This window comes from Calidris pugnax, unplaced genomic scaffold (genome assembly GCF_001431845.1).
Source record: "Calidris pugnax isolate Ruff unplaced genomic scaffold, ASM143184v1 scaffold21, whole genome shotgun sequence".
NCBI lineage: Eukaryota > Metazoa > Chordata > Aves > Charadriiformes > Scolopacidae > Calidris > Calidris pugnax.
Genome location: NW_015090770.1, coordinates 3546513 through 3567866, shown reverse-complemented (window position 1 = coordinate 3567866; position 21354 = coordinate 3546513). Strand labels below are relative to the sequence as shown.

Here is a 21354-nt window from a genome sequence, read left to right as displayed (position 1 = left end):
ATAGAGTGAGTCTTTTTACAAGGCAAAGCATATAGGTCTTGCTCACCTATGCTTTCCAGTGAACTTCCGTGGAACTTCTTGCTGGAAGTTGAACATGAAGATCATTTCTGAGAGCAGCATTCTCCAGCAAGCTTTAGCCAGATTTTTGGTAACCAGAGGTTTTTTGGGTTGTTATTTTTCCTGACTCAGTTTTCTTTTTTAATGATGCAGAAAAAATGATTGTTGATAAGAAGATAAGAGAATGAGAGGAAAACCTCCCTGCAATATGTCACTGCTCACTTGAGCCAGGACTCAAGCAATGCTTTTCTTTTTGTGGGCTGCTTCTTTTTATGTGCAGTAGAGTCATGAAGTGATTCACCCGAACTGAAAACTGCTGAGGGAGACTCCTCTACCAAAAGCAGAGTTTAATATTCACAGCTCATGATAACACAAACAGAACGAACCAAAGGGCATCGGTGCTGTTTGCTGAAATTCTGATACATCTCGGAGTTCAGCTGTCTGAAGTTGACAGAATTGAGATTGGAATTGGTCCTCAGTCCAGAAGTGTGTTTTGCTACAAGTGTTTTGCAGCTTTACTTTTCTCTTTTTTGCAGTGCACTATATTTGATCTTCCGCTGTGAGACAGGCAAGACAATTAGGACTGTGATGCTATGGTAATGAGTGCATAGAGATGGTAGCAAGCTCTATATTTAGGCTGCCTTAACATTTCCACTCTGAAGTAATCACTCAAGCTCTCCTAAGTACTCTTACTCAGCTACTGTTGGCAGCAGGCATTTGAAATGCGTCCTCGGATACAGTCTTGGGAATTAGATGTCTCTCTATGAAATTTTGCTCAGGTCTGTATGAGTTACAAGGCTTTCGAAAATTGCCATTTCTCTTCTCTCACTGGCTGTAAAAAATGGGAATCTATGTTCTGAGGAACTGGGCTCAAAATGACATTTGCAGGAGCAGCAGTGAGTCCACGGGGCTGTGTGGGAGCTTGCATCAGGAGCATTTTAGCAAGTGACAGACCATGGACATGTCCTCCAAACGCTACTCCAGATATATGCGTCCCTCGCTGTTAGACCTGTGAGATTAGGCATAGCATTAGGCTAACATGGCTGTTGTGGCCAGACTTACACTGTGGTCTTTGCGTTATTTCAAAGCACAACAAATGCACAGATAGACCAGCTTAGATGTCCACATGCTGTAGAGGAGAGCTTTACCTCAAGCAGACTACTGAGCATTTGTTTCAGAAGCCACCTCATCGTAGTCCATCAGTCATCTGTTTAGAGGCAACAAATAAAGATGTGCTGAAGAAGGTTAACAGTAGCTTATAGCATTGCATTCCTCCACCATGCCCTCTCCTCACTGGAAGCTATTCCCACAAAAGCCTTTTGTAAGTGAAATAGGGCTCTTTGCTCCAACCAAAGGCAGTCTAGATGTTTCCAGAGAGGTAGAGATAAAGACGGCTTCTCCTCCTTCCAGTGTCCTTTTCCTGCTCTCCAAGACACTGTCTAAGAACAGATGAGTCATCAGTCACAAAAGTTTCTTGCATCAGACCAGCTACTTAAGATCTAGATGAGTGCACATATACCTTCCCCCTTTTCCGGCTGTAATCTCTCCCTGTGTGATATTTAGAGCAGCGAGGAAAAAAGCCACTTATATTTATTCTTCCTGTTTTCAGGGAACCAGGACTCCCACTATTCTTTCTACATTAATACTGTGACATGAAATAAATGTTTGTCGCCCCTGTAAGCTTTCCTTTACACAGAAGTAGCCAACAGGGCTCTAAATTTTGGCTGGCTGCTAAGGTCAGGAAGGCATAAATACTTAGATGAAACTCTTCTGCAGTGTATTATTCCTAACCTTTAGTTTTAACTGGCCCTGGATGAGTAGGAGTCTTTCTGTTTACAAAAGGGAAAAAAAAAAGTGTGATCATACGTGTTTTTAACAGCTCTCAAGAGTCCTGTTTCTGTAATAGCCTTATTAATGTTTAAAATGGGAAAACAGAAACCAAGTATTTAAGGTAAGAACACTCCTCGCTTTATATAATGCTTTCCATCTGAAGATATAGACCCAAGCGAGATCTTGCCGAGTATTGTCTTGTCTTGTCAGGCATTCAAAGCCAAAACAAAACAAATTAACTGAAGTTGGCTTTCCCAATCTCTTTAATTACTGCTAGGATAATGAGATCAGGTTTTCTCGTTGACAGTGTCACCATGAAACTGGAGGGCATTGTGGAATATTAAGTGATCTTTTAATTATGGAAGAACAGTTCAACTGCAACCCTAAAGTCAGGCAAGCAAAAGGTATTTTGATCAGATTGATTGAAGGAGGCTGGTGGAACGGAAATTTCAAGTTAAGATGTGGCTGCTGTGAAATTAGCACTTGATACGTTGTAACCCACAATTGCAAAAATCGTTCCTCTAATTTGTTTGGGGTTTGTTTTTTTTTTTTCACATAGCTTGTACTTCAACCTGCTCGCTGCTGAGCAAAGCGTGTGCCGGGGCTGTGAAGTCGGGGCTGTGCCTTCAGAGCGAGAGCTGCCGCTCGCAGGAACAGTCAGTGCCAAATCACAGCAGAGGGCTCGCCTGCTTTAAGTAGAAGCCTATAAATTGCATTTTGTTTCCCCGTCAGAAATGTTAAGTGCAGCCCCTCCTTCGATACTTCGCAGATTTCAGGTTTCAAATGTCAAATGCTCTAAACTAGGGTTGGCCTGAACTGATGCTCCGGGGCTGCGAGGTTGCGCTTTCCTCCCTGTGCTTGCGCCGAAGCAGGCGGGGACCCAGGGTGTTGCTGGGCTGCCAACAGGCTGAGAGCACGGCAGCCTCTTTCCTGCTCCTTGTGTGACAGTAGCATCTAGAGGCTTCAAAAGGAATTAAAGCCCACTTGGCTAATGGCTGCACACAACGTACAGTCCCTACCTTAAGGGATAGACTGGAAAAAGGCAGGACAGGAAAGATAAACTCATCCTAAGACTGCAAGCAAGCAACCTTCTCTATGACAGTCCTCTGGCCTCTCACCCATCCCCGTTTGACCTTAGGAGAACTGAATGGAGTTTACAAAAGCTATTTGGGGTAGAAATCATTCATCTATTAATAGCCTGCATAAGTGACCAGCCGCGTTTGTCCAAAAACAGAAGAGGTAAATTTTCTGAGCATTAGCCATGGCACAGGAAGGAGGTTGGGTTAGGTGGGTCATGACCATTGTCAAAGTCACTCTGTCACCATTCATCACTTAAAGTGCCAGAAAAATACTGCGGTGTGACAGAGCTGTGACTGCCCTGCTTGGATTTGGTGTTACTAACACAACCTCTGGATTTCCCGTTCGGAGTCTATGGGAGTGCTCAGTGGGGAGGCCAGGAAGGTGATTTTCTGCTCTGCCACTCCCATGGCTTGTCCTGATGACCACCCCCTGATCTTCCTCCACAGCTGAGGTGTTACAAAAGCCTTTGTGTTTTTGGCAGAAGACTTGGGTCTCTCCTAAGCTGCAGCAGCATAACCATGATGTGGGGTCTTGCTTTGTCTTCTCCTGCCTCACGCTGATCTCTTCCGTTTCAGATCGCCTACGCCGCAGTGGACTGTGCCAAAGAACAGAACCATGACCTGTGTAAGCAGGAGGGGGTTGATGGCTACCCTACCTTCAACTACTACAACTATGGGAAATTTGTGGAAAAATATACTGGAGAAAGAGGGGTAAGTGTAAGCAAGAGTTGTCTCCTGCTGCAGGGAGGAAGGTCTCCACTGCCTTGCAAATGGAAATTGTGGAGTAAATTTTTATCACGCTGGAAGGATGTTTAACGGCTTCTGTTACTGTCTTACACGGATGAATCATTGTGTACCACACCCCTGTACATCTCTGCACAGGGAACATACTTGGTTTATTTTAGGAACGTGAGAAAAGGAAAAAAGAGTAGATTTGGTAATGCTTTGTTCTTCAAGCTGAAGTCTGCAAGTGAATTTGGACCCAGTGAAAGGTTTATTGCATGGGCTGCTGCTAGGTGCAGAAATGCCAGAAAATACAGAACTTGCTCCTGTTAGTCCTGGATCGCGCATACACTGCAAACGTGGGTCCACCATGCTGCCAAATGGTGACAGGCCATTGGTTTTATAGCAAGAACAAAGCTGTCCTTTGGAGGCTCGGGGAGAAACTAAATATCTCATTCTCCCTGAATCAGATTCACTCCTGGAGCTCAGGATGGAAAGACCAATTGTGCCATCTAGCCCATGGGCTGAAGCTTCATTCTTTTGTCCTGCTGTGGCCAGCTAATTATATACTATGAATACCAGGGGCAGAAATGGCAAAATGCCTTCCGTGGTTGTAAAGTGCCTGAAAATAAGAGAGCAATGCAATCATTTGTGTGCATTCTCTGTCATAGCCTCCTAAGGAAGGTTACTTCTCAGCAATGATGGATTGCTGGGAGAAGCTAGGGTATGCAAGAAAAAACTTGGGGTCTTCAAACTGTCCAGTATTTTGATAAAAAAGCCTTGCCTGAAAGTTATTGCTGCTATTACAGCTAACCAAATTACAGAGAAGCGTGAAGAAAAGGCCAAATTCTGCGGTTCTTTGTCAGTCAGGATCTTAGAAAAGTCTTCATGGACCTTCACTTTCCAGTTTTCTCCAGCATTAGGACCCCAAAATTACCATTTCATGTGCTGATAGAGGCGTTGTTATGGATACTGTGCTTTAGTTCCGATTGTGGATCTTTTCTTAAAAGCAAAGATTGGTGCAGTAGCCAACAATTAAGTAAAATTTCGGCCGCAATCTTTGTATTTCTAACCCATACTTATAGAAATGATATATGAAAGGAAGGATCTGTGGTGGCTGATAAATAGAATTTAGGAAGACAGGAGTGCTGTGAGGCCGCAGCAGTTGGGAGATGATTATCCCTGTGCTGGAAAGTGGACTGACTAATCCCTTGCGTGCAGCCAGCCCTTTCTTGGGTAGAATTAAATTGCCCAACAGGAACACCGCAATCTCTCTGCTGCTGACAACTGTTCCCCCTCCACCTCTCCTGGGACCTATGGTCTTCTGCTTGTGCAGCATCAAATTAGGTTTTGTTACCTCCTATCATGGTAATGCTGGAGGCAGTGCTTAGCACAGAGCCTTCCACGGAGTTTCCAGGTCTGTTCACACATCTGTTTCAGCAACAAGGGGTTGCGCTGTGAAAGAACTTCTCATCATCATGACAGCCCTTTGGAACCACGTTGGCCAATCACCTCCCACCTTGCGAAACAAATCTCAGGAGAGAACAGTGGGAGGCAGCGGACCTGTTTTCTGTTCCTGATGCTGGCACTAAATCAGTAGATGTCCATGAGCGTTTAGTTCAGTGTGGTCCAGCTGCTGTATCATCATTTCACGTGGGCAGGGAAGAAAAGAGGCGATGTCAGCTGCCGTGGGAGGAACATGGCCTGCTACAGCAGCAGCCATAGCAGGAGATCTCAGCTCCTTCCCACCCCACACTGGAGCACTGGCTATGGGGAAGAGCATGTCCCCTGGTGGTAGCCTGTGGTCGGTGTGTCCTCCACACCTCCACACCTCCAAAGGAATTGCAGTTCCAGAGCAGAGATTTTTAGGGCACTTCACCCCAAGCAGTTCAAGCAAGGAAGAGTCAGGACACCCTCTGACCCAAGTGAACTTTAAATGACTTACAGATGTACTGCTGTGAAAACTGGGGTCCTCCCATGGGACCTAGTGATTGCCAGATGTCCTCAGATGATGTATGGCCAAAACTTGTCACTTCAGGTTTTTTTAATGGAAGAATAGTAAGTGGTTTTAGAAGTTCAGGTTCTTGTTGTTCAATCTTCTCAAAAAGCTTCCCAGCTCTGGGGTTCTTTGTTTTGTTTTCAAAAGGAAACTGCTGGCATCTGGCAGCCTTAGAAATCAGAAACTCTCAAGTTGTTGAAATACAGAGGTCAGCATCTAGGCATCCGGGTTTGAAATTGTTTGACAATAATTTTGATAGTAACTTGAAAAAATGTAATTCTCTTCATCTGAATGTATAGAAAAGGAGGAAGATCATTGTCAAAACTGTTAAGGAATGAGGAGCAGCAGCAAATGTGCGTATGGCCAACAGATGATCCACTAACTGCATGCACAGTGACACAGGTAGCATACAAATGTGGCATGAAAATGTCTATGAGTGTTTTTGACAAACAGGCATCGGTGGCATTTCTAGGGACAGATTTTACATTGTCCTGTCAGCTTTAGGGTCTTTTTCTCTGTGCCCGATCTCTTCAAGGTTGACGTGTGGCATCTGGGTGGATATTTTCCCCTTGCATTGCAGCGGAGCAGCACTGGAGCAGAGCACTGCACGATGGGGCGATGCGGAAGCAATAACTGTTCCTTACTTTATATTCTGCCGTGGGATACAGAAGCTAAAAGCGTTCCTGACACGTTGTTTTGGTTTGTTTGTAAAAATATGACCCATATTTTTCTTTCTTCAAAACCAGGAGTCTGGATTCACCACTTTCATGCGAACCCTGAGAGAAAGAGACCATGAAAGAGTAGGAAAGAAGAAGGATGAATTGTAGTTTCTGCCTCAAAAGAAGCTTTCCGCTGCACTGTGAATGGTTCCAGGTCTTTTGTTAATGCACCTGAGACTTCACATATTCTCAAGACAGAGACTTTTTTTTATAAACAGCCATGGCCATTTTGTACAATTTTGAAATAAAAGTGAAACCACTTGATTTTTAAAAGGAAAATAAATTAGAATGTTGCCATAATGTTTTAAAGAAAACTTAGCATTTTCTCTCATGTTGTGAGACTATGCCCACTGACACTCCTATGCAATATTTTTGTAGTCTGTAGTGTGTCTGTAGGTGATGTTGTTTGATAGGGTGATTTTTTTTTTAAAAGGTATTGCAGTACTTGTAAAAAACAAAGGGGAGGGGACACATTTTTTGTTTTGTTTTGTTTCTTAAACCAGTGAAGGAAAGTGGGACTTGTAAGACACAGATTAATCCAAATGCAGTTTTACATTCTTGTGAAATAGTTACATGTTCTTCATTGAGATTTGGGGGAACAATTTTAAGGTGCTCAGGGATAAATAAGGTATCTGAGTTAATGAAGACATTAACATTGACCAGTCCAGATCTATTGATTTCACTTAAATCTCTCTGGTCTTTAAGTCAGGACTGTGTACATACCTTTATAGAATGTATTGAGTTAATTAAACCAAGTATCAAAAAGCAGCAGAGTATGGGTAAAATTGAACCCTCCTTTTTTTGGCATCAATATTGTCAAATGCCTCTGTAAGTTATGGCCGGAGGGATTACCCTATAGGGGTATACAGTTACCATTATAGGATATACAATCTCCCTTCAAACTATGATTGGGCCATATCAAATACATGTTGGAAAAGTGTTACGTTCAGCTGTTTTGATAAATGCATAATACTTTTGATAATGCAGTAATTCTGTACGTTACATGTTTACATGCCAAAAGTTGATCTGCGTTTGTATGTGGGATTTTTCCTTTTTGCTCTTTAAGGAGTTGCGTAAACAATCTGTCTCTGACAAAATCATCAGTGTAAAACCTGTATTGGCAGCAATTGAAATGTGTTACACTCTTGATACTTTTAAAGAAAAAAAAATAGATGTTGATCTGGAGGTACTTATGTCTTCACAGGAGGGGAGAGGGATGGGCAGGAAGTTGTGATTCACTTTGAACTAAAAATAAATTTTGAAACAGACAAGTATTTTTATCATTAATCAGCCTTGTTCAGCTTCTTCCCCGCTGGGTGAGCAACTGTAGCTGTTGGTGTGTTGGTGGCTTAGGAAGAGCCAGCGCAAGCAGGACGGGTGCCCACCACCCCTTCACTGGGGACAGCCCGGTGTCCAGGTGTGTTGGGTGGCACAGTGGGACGACGGGTGGCCTCCATCTGCCCTGGCACTCAACGGGTGGATGAAACGGCTTTTTGCCATGAAGAGCTGTGCCTTGGGTCTCAAATCTTCCTCCTGCTCCTCACTCTGCCCATCTCCTTTCCTTTTGCCAGTTGGGTTCCTTGGTGAAGGCCATGCTTGTGGACACCTCGGTGCTGTGCTGATCAGGAGGTGAATGGCATCTTACCTCCTTTCTCGATATTTTTTCCCCTCTTCTCTCTTGCCCAATTAATGGCACTGTATGTTTGGCACTCGTTAAGCTGCTGAAGCCATTAGTGAGTAATCTGGAATACCAGTAGCCTGATTGGCCTTGTATGGTAGCCAGCTTGTTAACCATGACATCAATTTGAATGGCAATGGAGCTGTGCCAAGTATCTTCTCTTATTAAGCACCTGATGAGTCTCTTCGCTCAAAAAATCAGCTGCAGGGTAGTACATAATATCCTAGTGTGAAAGTAGCTTAATTTATTAAGTCTCTTACTGTGGGTTTTTTTTTTCTTTTCTGTTAGCATACTTACTTCATGTTGTGTTTAGTGCTTTTGCATAAGATCATGGTAATTCTTTCTTTCGAACTTTCAGTAGCAAACTGCCCTGCATTTACAAAATGATATATATTGATGCCATTTGATTTGAAACAGGAATTCTTTTGCTTATCAGCAAACTAACAAGTATGATCAGTCCAGAGCTTAAATGAATTTTTTTTAATCTCAGAGTCAAAGCAGCTGGCATTAAAGAAATACAGTCTGCAGAAATGTTCGAGCATTTCTGTGCATAGGCTGTGCCTGTGTTTGTGCTAATTGCTGAGAAATGTAGACTTCAAAAAAAAAAAAAAAGGAAAAAAAATCATAGCTTGCCAATGGTGACATCACTTGTCAGGATCATTCTGAATTGTAGGCTTTAGTAAATGTTTAGGATAGGACAATTGCACACTGTGCTTCAGACCAGTAATTCCTTACAGCTGGTTACACCATAATAAAATTAAAATTAGGGATTCTCATTTTTCCCTTCAGTCTTTTGTCAGTTACTTTTTGGACTTGGGGCATTCATTTTTTCTTGGCTAATCATGTGTTAATGCACAAATATAAAATATTTGAGAATAATTTACCTTCTGTTACAGGGTCGTGACTCATCTGGTTTATAGTCTGAACGGTTTTTGAAAAATACAGTTTTGAACACTGTAAATGATTACATTGAATGGCTGACAAAAGCCTTAGTTACTGTGAACTAGAGTGTACCGTGAGCTACGAGCTTTGCTTCCAAGCCTTTTTAATTAGGAGACCCGGTCTGGATCTCGGTTACACTGTTGTAAATCTGTTGCCTCCAGTGAAGCAGAAATTGGTGTTTGTATTTGCTAGTGAAGTCCGTTTATGTTTATATTTGCTTCAGTCAAGTTGAAATTGAAATACTTTGGAATTTTTTTCCTACAAACTGTGAATGAAAAGTATATTATATATAAGAGCTCTTACTTTGTGTATTTAAACGGTTGGGCATTGCACACACTCAGATTTCCTAGCCCTTAGTAGTAGATGCACAGCCCCGGCGTTCATAACCACATAGGAATTTCTGCCACGGTTAAAAGTGAGTAATTTGGGCTTTCAAATCATGAATCATTTATCAGCAAGAAACTTAATTGCTGATAACAAATGGTTTGCAGTGAATCAGAGATTCTGCAATTACAGGTTTGCTCTTTCAGCCCTTTTAAGGTGTGATTCAGAGGCCAGGGATGCCCCCTACGCCGTTAACCCCAAGCAGATTAGGTCTTGTTGAGAAGGGGTAATATGTGTACGTGGCAAAGAAACTGAGCAAGGATTGTGTATTACTTTGTGCCCCCCAGTGTTGGTTTAACCACCCTATAAATACCCCACAGGTCTGAGTCCCCTTGTGGAATCGGAGTGAGGAATGAAGGGCAGCAGGACCAAGCATTGTGTGCAGACTGACAGCAGCTGCTTGGGAAATGGTTTCCCCATCTAATGGTAGAACCTGAGATGTTGGATTTGTTTCATCCACTAAAGGAAGGAAAAAGGAGCCCTGACAAGATCCCAGGAGAGTGAGTACTCTGGGATATGGGAGACCTAGGTTGAAGTCCCAAGATAATCACATGCTTTTATCCCAGTCCCCTGCAACCCAAGAGGATAATTTGGCTTCTGTTGTAAAGGAGTTATCTCCGACCCAATAACTATGTCCTTATTTGTTCAAACTACAGCAACTAGTGGTGAGGGGTCTGGAGAACAAGTCTTACGAGGAGCAGCTGAGGGAAGTGGGGTTGGTTAAGCCTGGAGAAAAGGAGGCTGAGGGGAGACCTTCTCGCTCTCTACAACTACCTGAAAGGAGGGTGTAGAGAGGTGGGCGTCAGTTTCTTCTCCCAGGTAACACATGACAGAACAAGAGAAATGGCCTCAAGTTGTGCCAGGGGAGGTTCAGATTGAATATTAGAAAAAATTTCTTCACTGAAGGGGTTGTCAAGCATTGGAACAGGCTGCCCAGGGAACTGGTTGAGTCTCTATCCTTGGAGGTATTTAAAATACATGTAGATGTTGTGCTGAGGGACATGGTTTAGTGGTAACTGCAGTTACCACTGCAGTTAACGGTTGGACTTTATGATCGTGAAGGTTTCTTCCAACCAAAATGACTCTATGATTCTATGAACTCTTACAGGAAAGACTGGAAGAAACTTGCTTTCCAATCTGAATCAAGAAAAGCAACTTAGCAATTGTCCATTTCCTCTTTCCTCCCCCTGCAAAATTGCATTCTGGATCTGATAGCCCCATTGACCTCCCCCCAAACCCCTTCTAACTTGTTGCAGCTGGGTGAAAACAGCCTTGGGAATTTTTCTAAACTCCCACGCGGGCCAAATTAGGTCCCTGATAATTGCTGACTTCTCTCAATAGTCATCCATAAGGAAAGATTGATATTGATGGTCAAAAAAAAAAAAAAAGATTAGAGAGTCCTTACAGCATTTAATTGGGGAGTAAAAAAGCAGATGCAACTCCCATCATGAGTAAGCTCTAAGAGAATGCTTCAGACAGAGTCTCATTTCGGGTGGAACTGCTTCACGGATGATTTTGATTTTAGAGGCTTACTGCTTTTCAAAAGAAAAGTCAAGACCTGGTGGCTTAGTCTACAGACCCTTCCATAGGCTGTTTTCCTTTTAAAAATCAAAAGCAAAATCACTCTTTATGTTCTTTATAGTGCTATATTAAGAGAAAGAAATGTTGCCTGTCTGGATTTCCTAGAATAATACTAAAGCACTGCCAACTGCATTTTACAAACTATGAAACAAGCCATTTGCTCGAAACGACACTCAGGGGAGTGAGGACTGTTGTCCACGTGCACCTCATTTTAATTTAATAGGCTTACTTTAGTGAGATTGGGTCTGTAATGGTACACCGGGATTGCAGGAGTAAATTCTGAAAACTGAGGGGGGGGTTGAAATTAGCTTTTATCAGCAGGTGCTGAGTGTTGGGGCCAAAGGCTGGCATTTCCTTTGCCTTTGGCAGCCCAGCATCCCTGAGCGTTCCATGGCTGTGCTGGAGCCGCGGGTGTGCAGCCCTCTGGCTAATCCAATTGTGTACAGAACTGCTCTCTGCTGGAACTCATTGGAAACCAAAATTTCTCCCGTTATTTTACTTGGCTGGATCGTGAGAAGTCGCTACGCTTTCTCTGTGCATCCTGCTTTTATTTACTGATTAAAGGAGGAGAGTACCTGGGTGTTTCTGCAAAGGAAAAGACTCCAAATACCATTTTATCTGCTGGCAACCAGGACTCCTGGAACGCCTGACTGACCAGCACCACTGAAATCACTCCCTGCGAAGCACCCTCGACTGGCTCGGCTTTTGCCAAGGTTTTGGCAGGCTCAGTACGATGCAATGTTGCAAAAAATCTCAGTATCTAAGGCAGCGATTTCCAGACTCTGGTTTCCGAGGAGTTAAGCTGAAGTGTAAACTCTGTGTATTCATCAGCCCGCTGTAGCTGGGTTTGAGGTCTGCAAAAAGATGGTCTGTTAGCCCAGAATTAAGGGCATCAGAGCTCCAATGCTGGCCCATAATTAAAGCCAGGAGGATGTCCAGGTGTTTCCACCCAGCTGCCTGACGTGGTCCCTGCCCCTAGAAGTGCTCTGTCCTCCTGCCCGGAGCACTCACAGTTCTCACAGGGAAAACATGCTCCTTAAGGAACAGTTATTCTGTGTTTGCTTAGAAAGCATCATAGTGCTAATTATTCTCATTAGCTTTGAGCCACTAATAAATTATCTTTCCTATTGCTCTTCCATCGCTCAGTAATGAGAATCATTTAGTCAGATTTCGCAGATACTGCTCCCTCCCTCTCTACAGCACATGATTCCCTGCAAGCATTCATCATAGGAAAAAAGCTCCTACGTGAACAAAATCTTTTCAAATTAGTCTCTGGTGCCCCAGTTAAGTGGGTGTCTACATCGCAGGCATGCAGAAGAGCCGTCTTCATTAATATGTGCAATTCTGCGCGAGCTGATTAGCTCTTGCAGCTCATTTGGTAGAAAATGTGTAAATCCGTCACACTCTAAATGCCAAATATGTGCACAGCTAAATTATGGAGAAGTAAGAAACGCTGCAAGAGTTAGGAGTCTTTACTTGGGGAAAAAAAAGGCCCTTAGCCCATGCATTAAATTGGAGCTCTAGAGCATTTGTCACTCCTCTGCTTTGTCATTTTTCTGCTTGCAAAATGAGTAATTCTTCCTGCGGTGTTGATGGTCCTTTCAGCGTGTGTGGGTGTTTCATTTTGTGCCTAACATTTGTAACAGACACCTGATATCTAGTCTCCCTTCCCATAACACAACAATAGCCACACCACAATGCAATCTTCCTTGCACAGGACGTGAAACGGAATGAATCAGTTACTATGTATTATTAATAATCCGGTTGCCATCGCTTTGCTTTTTCTTTTTTTTTTTTTTGTTTGTAAAAAATTTGTGAAGGAGGCGGGGGGGAGAATGAAATTAGTTTTTTTTTAAATGTCTGTATTTTTTAGCTAGGGCAGTGTTGCACAATTAAATTAATGTAATAGCATATCCGCCAACACAAGAGAAGCACTAAAAGATGTCACCTGCCTACGGGGAGGGCTGCAAACATTAAGTGCCCTCACTCAGTTACTCTGGGACAAAATAAGGAAATTGGCCTTAAAAGTTTCTAATTTATGCATGCTTTTGCTGCCCTTCATGCCAAGTAGCTGCAGAGCCAACCCAGCCTCGGGGCCTGCAGTCCCCAGCTCGGGGAGCCAAGCACCCTCTGCTTTGCTTTCTCCTGGCAGGCAGAGAAGCTGCAGCAGACCCAAACTCATCTCCGCCAAGAGCAGTGTTTTGGCATTATCTTCTGGTTACGGGGAAAGAGCTTCCCACTTCCCAGAAAGTTCCAGTGTGAGAAGCTGTTTGTCTCCCAACCTGAGCATGAACTCTTGAGATAACATTTCCTAGGAAAAGGGGAAGCATAATAATGAGGTTCACATCCTGTACCCTCCAGGTTGCTGGTGAGGGGAGGCTTTATTACTGTGCCCCACCCCATGAATGTGGATTGGGCTGATCAGATCTACTGTTTCCTACCACATCTCCAGCAGGTACCGAGACCTCTCCCAGAGTGCAGGACCTGCTTAGAGAAGGAAAGGACAGCCCTGTGCTTGGTCTGTCCCGCAGTGATATCCAGTCCTCCCCGGTGGCAACATGGACAAGATGCTGCTTGCTGAGGCCTTTTTTCCCTTTCCAGAGAAGAACCAGCTGCCTTCAAGGCAGACCTTCCCTGATACAGCAGGAGGAGTCACAGGAAATCACAGCATCACAGAACAGTAGGGGTTGGAAGGCACCTTTGGAGATCTAGTCCAACGCCCCTGCCAAAGCAGGGCCACCTAGAGCAGGTTGGTCAGGAATGCATCCAGGAGGGTTTGGAATTTCTCCGGAGAAGGAGTCTCTCTGGACAGCCTGTTCCAGTGCTTTGGGACCCTCAGAGCAAAGAATTTTTTCCCTCATGTTGAGATGGAATTTTCTGTGTTCCAGTTTGTGCCCGTTGCCTCTTGTCCTGTTGCTGGGCACCACCAAAAAGAGTCTGACCCCATCATCTCGACACCTGCCCTTTAGGTATTTATAAGCATTGATGAGATTCCCCTCTCAGTCTTCTCTTCTGCAGAGCCTCTGCGTGATGCTGCCCAGCTCCTGGCAGGTCCCTTTGGACTTTGGGGTCCATCACTCCTTCCACCTGCAGAAGATGATAAAAGGATCAGGACTCCTAACTTTCCTAAAACCCACCTCTGCGCCTTCCTTAGGCAGGAGAGAGCAGAACAAAAAGTCACAGAAGCAGAGTTCACCCTGCAATAAAGTCATGTCTCTCCGGCGAGGAACCGCAGTATGAGGTGCATTAGGTATATTTTGGGTGGATGTATAATCTTAATTGTTGTGTATTGTTTGCATTGTAGTCCCAAGATCCAGGTCCTCATTATGCTAGATGCTATACAAATATATAAGAGACTGTCATGCATGGAAAGGCTTTTATTATGTAAATAGTCAGGTTGGGGAAAAAGAAGTAGTGTTATCTCTGTTTTACAGATGAGGCGGTGAGAGGGAAAAAAAAGGAGAAAGCGTTTTGCCCAAGGACACGCGAAGTCTGTGGGTCAGTGTTGGACTTGAAATTCAAGTCTCGATTTGGTTTCTTACCAGCTCTTCTTTCAATTTGTGCACTGCCCACACATAATTAAAAATTAAGCACAAAGAAGACGACAATACCATGTGTAATTTATCTCTATCTGGAACAATCATCCAGTACTTCTCAGCCAAATCCTTCCCAACTCTTCTCTGTTTCTTCAAAAGCTGTATTTCTTCCATGCCCACTACCTGTGATCACCTGACACGTCAAGTCACCGTACATGCTGTCCTCTGATATTCTGCAGCATTTCTCATGTTTGAGTTGGATGACAAACCTGCTCGGGAAAAGACCCCCCTGACGTGGGGCAATGTCTCAATCGGAGCGACATGCTGAATTTATATTCCAATCCCTTTAAAGAGTGGTACTAGCAGTATTTAGAATTTAAAAAAAATCATATACATTTCTGCTAGTGACTATAGCGAGGTATCCAATGCGTTTGTAACTGCTGCTCAACCCTAACTGCTAGTCAAAAATACGTATTGATGTGAATAACTAATCTATACCAAAGACAAATAAAACACAGATTTCACTCAAAAGGCACAATATATTTTGCTGTGTGTACATCAACGTTTTATGTCAGGCTTTAGGAAGGAATGTGGGAGGAGAGAATTATAGAAGTCATGACAGTCAGAGGAAAACAGTAAAATGGATTTGGCATTTACTAAGGCTAGATAATACCAGACTAATTCAATAGCTTTCTTTGATACAGTAATTAATTAACAAGACAAAGAAGGGAAATCTGACTGGCTGGACTTCCGTAAAGTAACTGATGACGAGCTGTGTATAAAATTGTATCTCCAACCTGGAGAAGTCTGGTATTTATAGAGGAACTGGAAGGCACACAGGGTGTTAGAAGAAGAGAAGCTGAGCTGTGTTAAAAGGGAATCATTCAGAGCTCCTAAGAAGTACGTCTTAAGACTGATTATTATTATTTTCATTAATGACCCATTTGGAAAACAGAGATATCCATTAAAAAGTATCGAAGTCACAAAGTTAGGGGGTATCATTGGCGTAGAGAAAGTTCAGAATATCCCACAGCAAGAACTGAATGTCCTTGAAGAGCAAGGCCACAGAAGTGGTAAGAGAGCAGCAGAAAAAATTCTGCAGGAAACCCATGGAAAACACAACTGAAATTCTAAAAAGCAACAGGAGAAACATTCCCAGAAGAGCAAGGGAAGCATGAATGTCGTTGTATAAGACTCCAATAAGATGTTACTTGGAATAAACAACAATTCTGATCATTCCCATAAAGAAACCGGGATTCTCAATGAAGTGGGTACAGAAAAGGACTGCTGAAATGAAGAGACTGGAGAACCTTTCATGAAAGGAAAGTGTACGTACACAGCTCGTTTAGCCTAGCAGCTGAAAACCGAGATATTGTTTGATCAGTACTTGTAACTACATCAGGTAGGGGAAATATTAAAGGTAGGCAATCTTGGTGTATGAGCAAGTGGGTATAAATTGGCTATGAATAATTAAGAGTACACCCTACAGAGTGAGGATGTAAAAATTATAGGGCCAAAATCATACCTAGTTTTAACGTGAAGCTCACAAAATGTATGAAATGGATTATGTGATCCAGTTGCCTGTGGTACCTGGGGACTGGATTTGGTAACCCAGAAAGTCCTGCCCGTCCCTATGTCTGAGTATATTCCTGTGTCTTAGCAAGTTTCTATTACAGTGAGCTACCACCTCCATCTTATAATCTTATTAGATATTACAGTGCCTAATAATCCCTTCAGCCCTAAGAAACCTTCTGAATTAAATTTCAAATAGAACATCCTAACTGTGGATTACAAAGCCTTATGTGTGGGTTGTTTTTTTTCTTGCTCAAGTAAGTTTGTTGTGGCTCTTATTATAAACAAAGACAAATTTCTTTAGGGACCAAGAGTTCTTTGTATATAAATTCTAGTGTTTATGGCACAACTGTACTTACAAATAATGATTTTCTTATTTCTTGTAATTGTCTAAATGGTTTCTAATGAAATTTTTGGCCTCATGAAGTGATCAGCTTGGAATGACTTTCTCTTCTATGAAAATATTTAAATACAAACAAAGTCTGCCAATGTGTTCAATTACAGTCATGTCGGGAACTAAAGGGATTATGCGTACTAGGAGTATATTGATGTGGCTTTCCAGATCAGCTGCTTCTACCAGAAAGGGAATAAAGTAAGCGGAAAAGCCCCAAAGAGAGAGAGCGTTGCTGTTGGAATGGCTTGGGACACAATCATCAGAGAAGCTCACTCGTGTTATTTCCATAAGCCCACAATACTGATGGCTCTGTAAATAAAAAATGCATTAACAACACGTTGCTTTTCAAACTAATTGAGATGCAGCGTGAAGATTACTTTTCAGAAATATGATGTTCTTTATGCGGGAGATCATGCTGGGCCCTGTGCATCAAGAGCCGTTGGGATAATGCTGTATTTTGTTCTAACTTCTGCATTTATTACCAGTGAGACACTTTATGTGACATTATGAGGTGGCTTCAGACTTGTAAAGCCCTTGAGAATTAAACACTATTGTTCCATGAAAGAAACTCTTCTTCCTAGCACAGGCCCTTACGACTGAATTGTCAGAGAAGACTTTTAAAAGAGGAAATAAACTGGATATTCTGCTGCTGACTTTTATGACCTTGCTCACACCCAGCTGATGCTGTGTTAGCAAGAACGCTTCATTCCAGCAAATATAATCTTAGCTCTTGTGATTATGGACACAGGTTTCTCTCAAACCTCTAAAATCAGATGCAATTTTTTTTTAGAGTGCAGAAGTGTTAAAAAGTCATGGGTTTTTAGCTAGCGCTGTGATTTCAGGAGCCTGATTCAGAGTTTTAGGCACTCGTGATGAAGCTGGGCTGCACTTAACATAAATTCCCTGATTCAACATATCTGTGAATTGGCATTACCATCCAAGAAACAGGAAGACGCTAATGGATTATTAGTCTAGTTTCCAGCTAAAGCTTGAATAATACTTCCAGCTTCAATCACCAATCTTTAAGAAAGATATAAGGGGGAAAGGTCCAGAGAAAGAAGCAATAGAATTATAAAGATGTTTAGTAAACAGAAGGTTTTGGCTTTGGGTTTAATTAGCCTAAATCAGAGAAGACTGTTACTTTCCCCATAAAAATTGGTTACAAAGTGGATCGGCAATCTGATATATTCCACAGTTTAATATGCTGCAAAGAAAACTGAAGTTGAATGTTCTAAACATCCTTCCGAGGGTCCTGTCAGACCTTTGCCTCTGTGCTCCTCTTGTGACTCCAGCACCCACGAGCACAACTCCTGCCAGCTCCTCAGGCTCGCTATTTTTCCTTGGGGAAACTTGATTTAAAAGTCGCGTGTCAATCCAGTGAACAAAGTCGAAGGGTTTACCTTCCCTACCTTTAGTCACCTAAACCCCAGGCGTATAAATGCGCCTGGAGGTGTCTGCTCCCCCTGCAGTAACCGAGGAGAAATAGCAACATCCAGCTGCTTCGCAGTGGGCGAGATCCAGATCATTAAACTTTGGTGAGATAAATCCCGCCCTAACTTGTCCCCGAGAGTTCGCTGTTGGGTTTTGCCTTCAGCTGGCTGATGACATACTAAGCCAGCACATGGCTTAATTATTTTGCTGTGCTCATTAAGACGCATGTCATCTCTGCCATCTCTGAGGGGTTTGGCACCACAGGGACTTCTTCGGCACCAATCCTTCCCACCCAGCTCTCCCTTCAACATACTCCTTTTCATCTCCTCATCTCTTCTCCTCCCACTGAAGCCCCTGCCTCCCTCCACTTTGGTTTCCCTTCGCACTGACTGGATTTGCTTCTTATGAATCTCAGTTTTATCTCCAGCTGCAGCTTTCACTAATTTATTTGCTGTGTGGTGCCCCTGTAACAATGTTTTACCGCTTTTGTGTCTTAAGGGAGTCACTGGGACAAGAAAAAAAAGCTATTTTAAGTGTAACTGGCTTGTTAGCCATGCAAATTCTTGAATAACAGGTATGATTTAAGTTCTCCATGAGCGCTTTGACTGCTGGAGCTGTAACCCCACTTCTGACTTGGCCACTACCTCCCTCAGCGATCTTGTGCAATTTATTTAACCTCCTGGGGCCAGGTTCACCTGAAAATAAAGAATATGATGGTTTTTTCCTCTAGGAATGCGTAAGTCTTTACTAATAGATATGTATATGATTTTTAAAGTCCTATTTATGTAAATGCAATATGCTTATCTTTTTTCCTTCAAAACATTTACAAAAGGTCAAGAGAATTTTAGGGTTGAAAGATAAACAGTTCAGAAGAACTATAAAAATTAAAATTACACATGTATGCACTTATCACAAACCTTTAGGCAGCCTCTAATTAAGTAATCACTACTTCTCAGCATTATAGTAGATGTTATCATGAGCTTTAAATGGTGCAGCAGCTTGTAATACTGTTCACTGTTTATACAGGATAAGGACTCTCTGGAAATTATTTAGATTACTGTATCATTTTCCAAACTTATGCTACAATTGTGCCTAGTCAGTCAGGATTGAGATGTTCCCGTGCTCAGCTCTACAAAAGCCTGACAGAGAACAGGGTTTCTTCCTGACAGGCCAAGATACTAACTTGGAAATGTGAAGGTGCTCATTCAAACATGCAGACCCCCCCCATCCCTTGCACATCTTTGGCAGTTCTCCCCAGCAACGAGCTTTCACCCCAAGAAGGCTGATCAGAAAAGGGTCTTCACCTGTGGTCTCTGGGAGATCACTTCTTGCCCAGTGCTTTTACATTCAGAGCCAAACGACCTCACCAAGTGCCTGCAGGTGACCTCTCTGGCAGCAGCCCCTCTGCTCACCTGCACCTGCCTTCCTCTCCCACATCCCCATGCCAGCTGCTTCTCCTGACCCCCTGCCTCACTGCTTCCCTGTCTCATTTTGAGTCTCCTCTGGAAACATTTTTTCTCTTTTTGCCAGTTTTCCCTCCACCTCTGTTACACAACGCCATGTCCACAGTTAACCTTGTATCCCTTGCTGCAGCCTTGTTTGACACAGAGCACTCTGGTTCCTCAGCTTGGCTGAGCTTTGCTTGAAGCACAGAGGAGAAAGCCTGGAGGCTGAAAGGGTGAAATAAATCTCCAGTGATAGCAATTTATGCCTGGTGGTAAGATCCAAGAGATCATTCTACCTCACCTGGATTACTGGCATTCACAGAGACTATCTCAGGGGTAGGGAGTGAGGCAATACCCCACCAGTACCTGGAGTCACTATAGGTGTCCACCTAAAAATAGTTTACGCTGCTTAGAGAAGGAAGACTTGAGGTTGGAGAGAGCTAATGTGATTCAGTGCCAGCCTCCTCATTACCTTGCACCTGATGAAAGCTCAGTAGAGCCCGAAAGTCCCAAGTGCAAGGCATATTATCTCTACCTCAACACTCTTTGCAATGCTACAAGCACTTGGATAGTGAAGTAGTAACAGATGGAGGGAGAAATTAAAAGGCGTTAGCGAGGAAATAAGCTGCTTTCATTTGAGATTTGAGCCAGCAGACTAAAACTGTGTGATATGGTAGGAAAACAGGAAAGTCAAAGAGTGATACAGGGAGAAAAATATTCTCATATCAGTAAAGAAAAGTAGTTTTAAAATAGGAACCTCACTCTGGGATCAGAAATGAGATTTGCAAACTTTCGTTCTTGTATTGTCATTTATTGTCAAAACATGCCCAGTTGATTTGTCTGGGTATGAGTGAAATTAGTCTGGCAACCGGTGTTACCTCAGTGCCCTTTTTCTGGTGACAAGTAGGTCACCATCGCACGTCCTCCCCATTGGCAGCCACGTTTGCTGCCCCATCAGAACACGTAACACATATTGTTATTGATACAGCACCGAGCATATGCCAAGTTCTATATGCTTTCATTAAACCTGGTGGAAACTGGCCAACTATAGCTAAAAGTTATTGCACAGGAGAACCCGAAATGGACAATTACCGAAGCTCATTTCTTTTGAAAATGAGGCTAATTAAGAATTAGCCAAAGATGCATGAAGCAGAGAATAAGCAATAGTGAGGCTGCCTGCCCTGCACGCTGGGGGCTTTCTGCGACACGAGTGGTGCTAGAACCCTTCAATCTGTTTACCACAAACCCAACCCAGTTCCCCAGCAACCCAGCAGGCATTTCAGGCTGTTTAAAGAGGTGCTGAAGGCTGACGGGGCAGCCCTGTTCAGGGTGGAGTGGTTTGGGATTCTGGATGTGGATTCCAGAACACACAGACTGGGATTGGAGGTAGATAAACAGAGTCCTCTTGGATACCAGCCACTGAAGAAGGACCACAGACTCTTTGATCCCTCAGCTTTTATAGCGAGTATGATGCAGATGGGACGGAACACCCTCCTTGTTGGTCCGTTTTGGGTCACTTGTACTGTCTGCCCCTCCCTGCCAGGTGCAACCTCTCTATGCTTTTCTGCTTCTGACCCTCCAATGGGGCACACCACAAAGTTAGCTGACCTTGGTTGTTACAAGCAGGAGCCTCTCTGCATACCAATTAGTGGCATAATTATAAATAACCAGGTCTCATCTCTCTGAGAGCGAACAGTGTCTCCATAATATACTGTTAATTTCAGAGAGAAAAGGCTTAGCTGCAAAGTACAATTAATGAACACAAAATTGGTTCTGTTTTAGCACAAATCAGGGCAAGGGGGGAGGCCCGCACGAGGCGACGCCACCGTAAGGCAGGGCACACCGCGGGGCGGGGGAGGCACGTCCTTCCCCTCGGGCCGCCCGCACCTGAGGTAACGGCGCCCCAGGCCCCGCACCGGGGCGGCCCCGCCGCCCCGAGGTCCCCCCGGCGGCGGCGGTGCCGCTAGGCCACCTCAGGGCAGGC

At 43.5% G+C, this 21354-nt stretch overlaps 1 protein-coding gene across 1 annotated transcript in view; it reads left to right on the top strand.

The window, feature by feature from the left end:
• PDIA5 (protein disulfide isomerase family A member 5) overlaps positions 1–7694 on the top strand; it is a 93310-nt gene extending 85616 nt beyond the window's left edge. Inside the window, exons 15-16 of the mRNA XM_014940273.1 lie at positions 3543–3677; positions 6435–7694. Of these exons, the coding sequence (XP_014795759.1) occupies positions 3543–3677; positions 6435–6515 (216 nt within the window). The 3' untranslated portion in view covers positions 6516–7694. The remainder of the gene's footprint in view (positions 1–3542; positions 3678–6434) is intronic.
• Positions 7695–21354: the final 13660 nt, after the last annotated feature.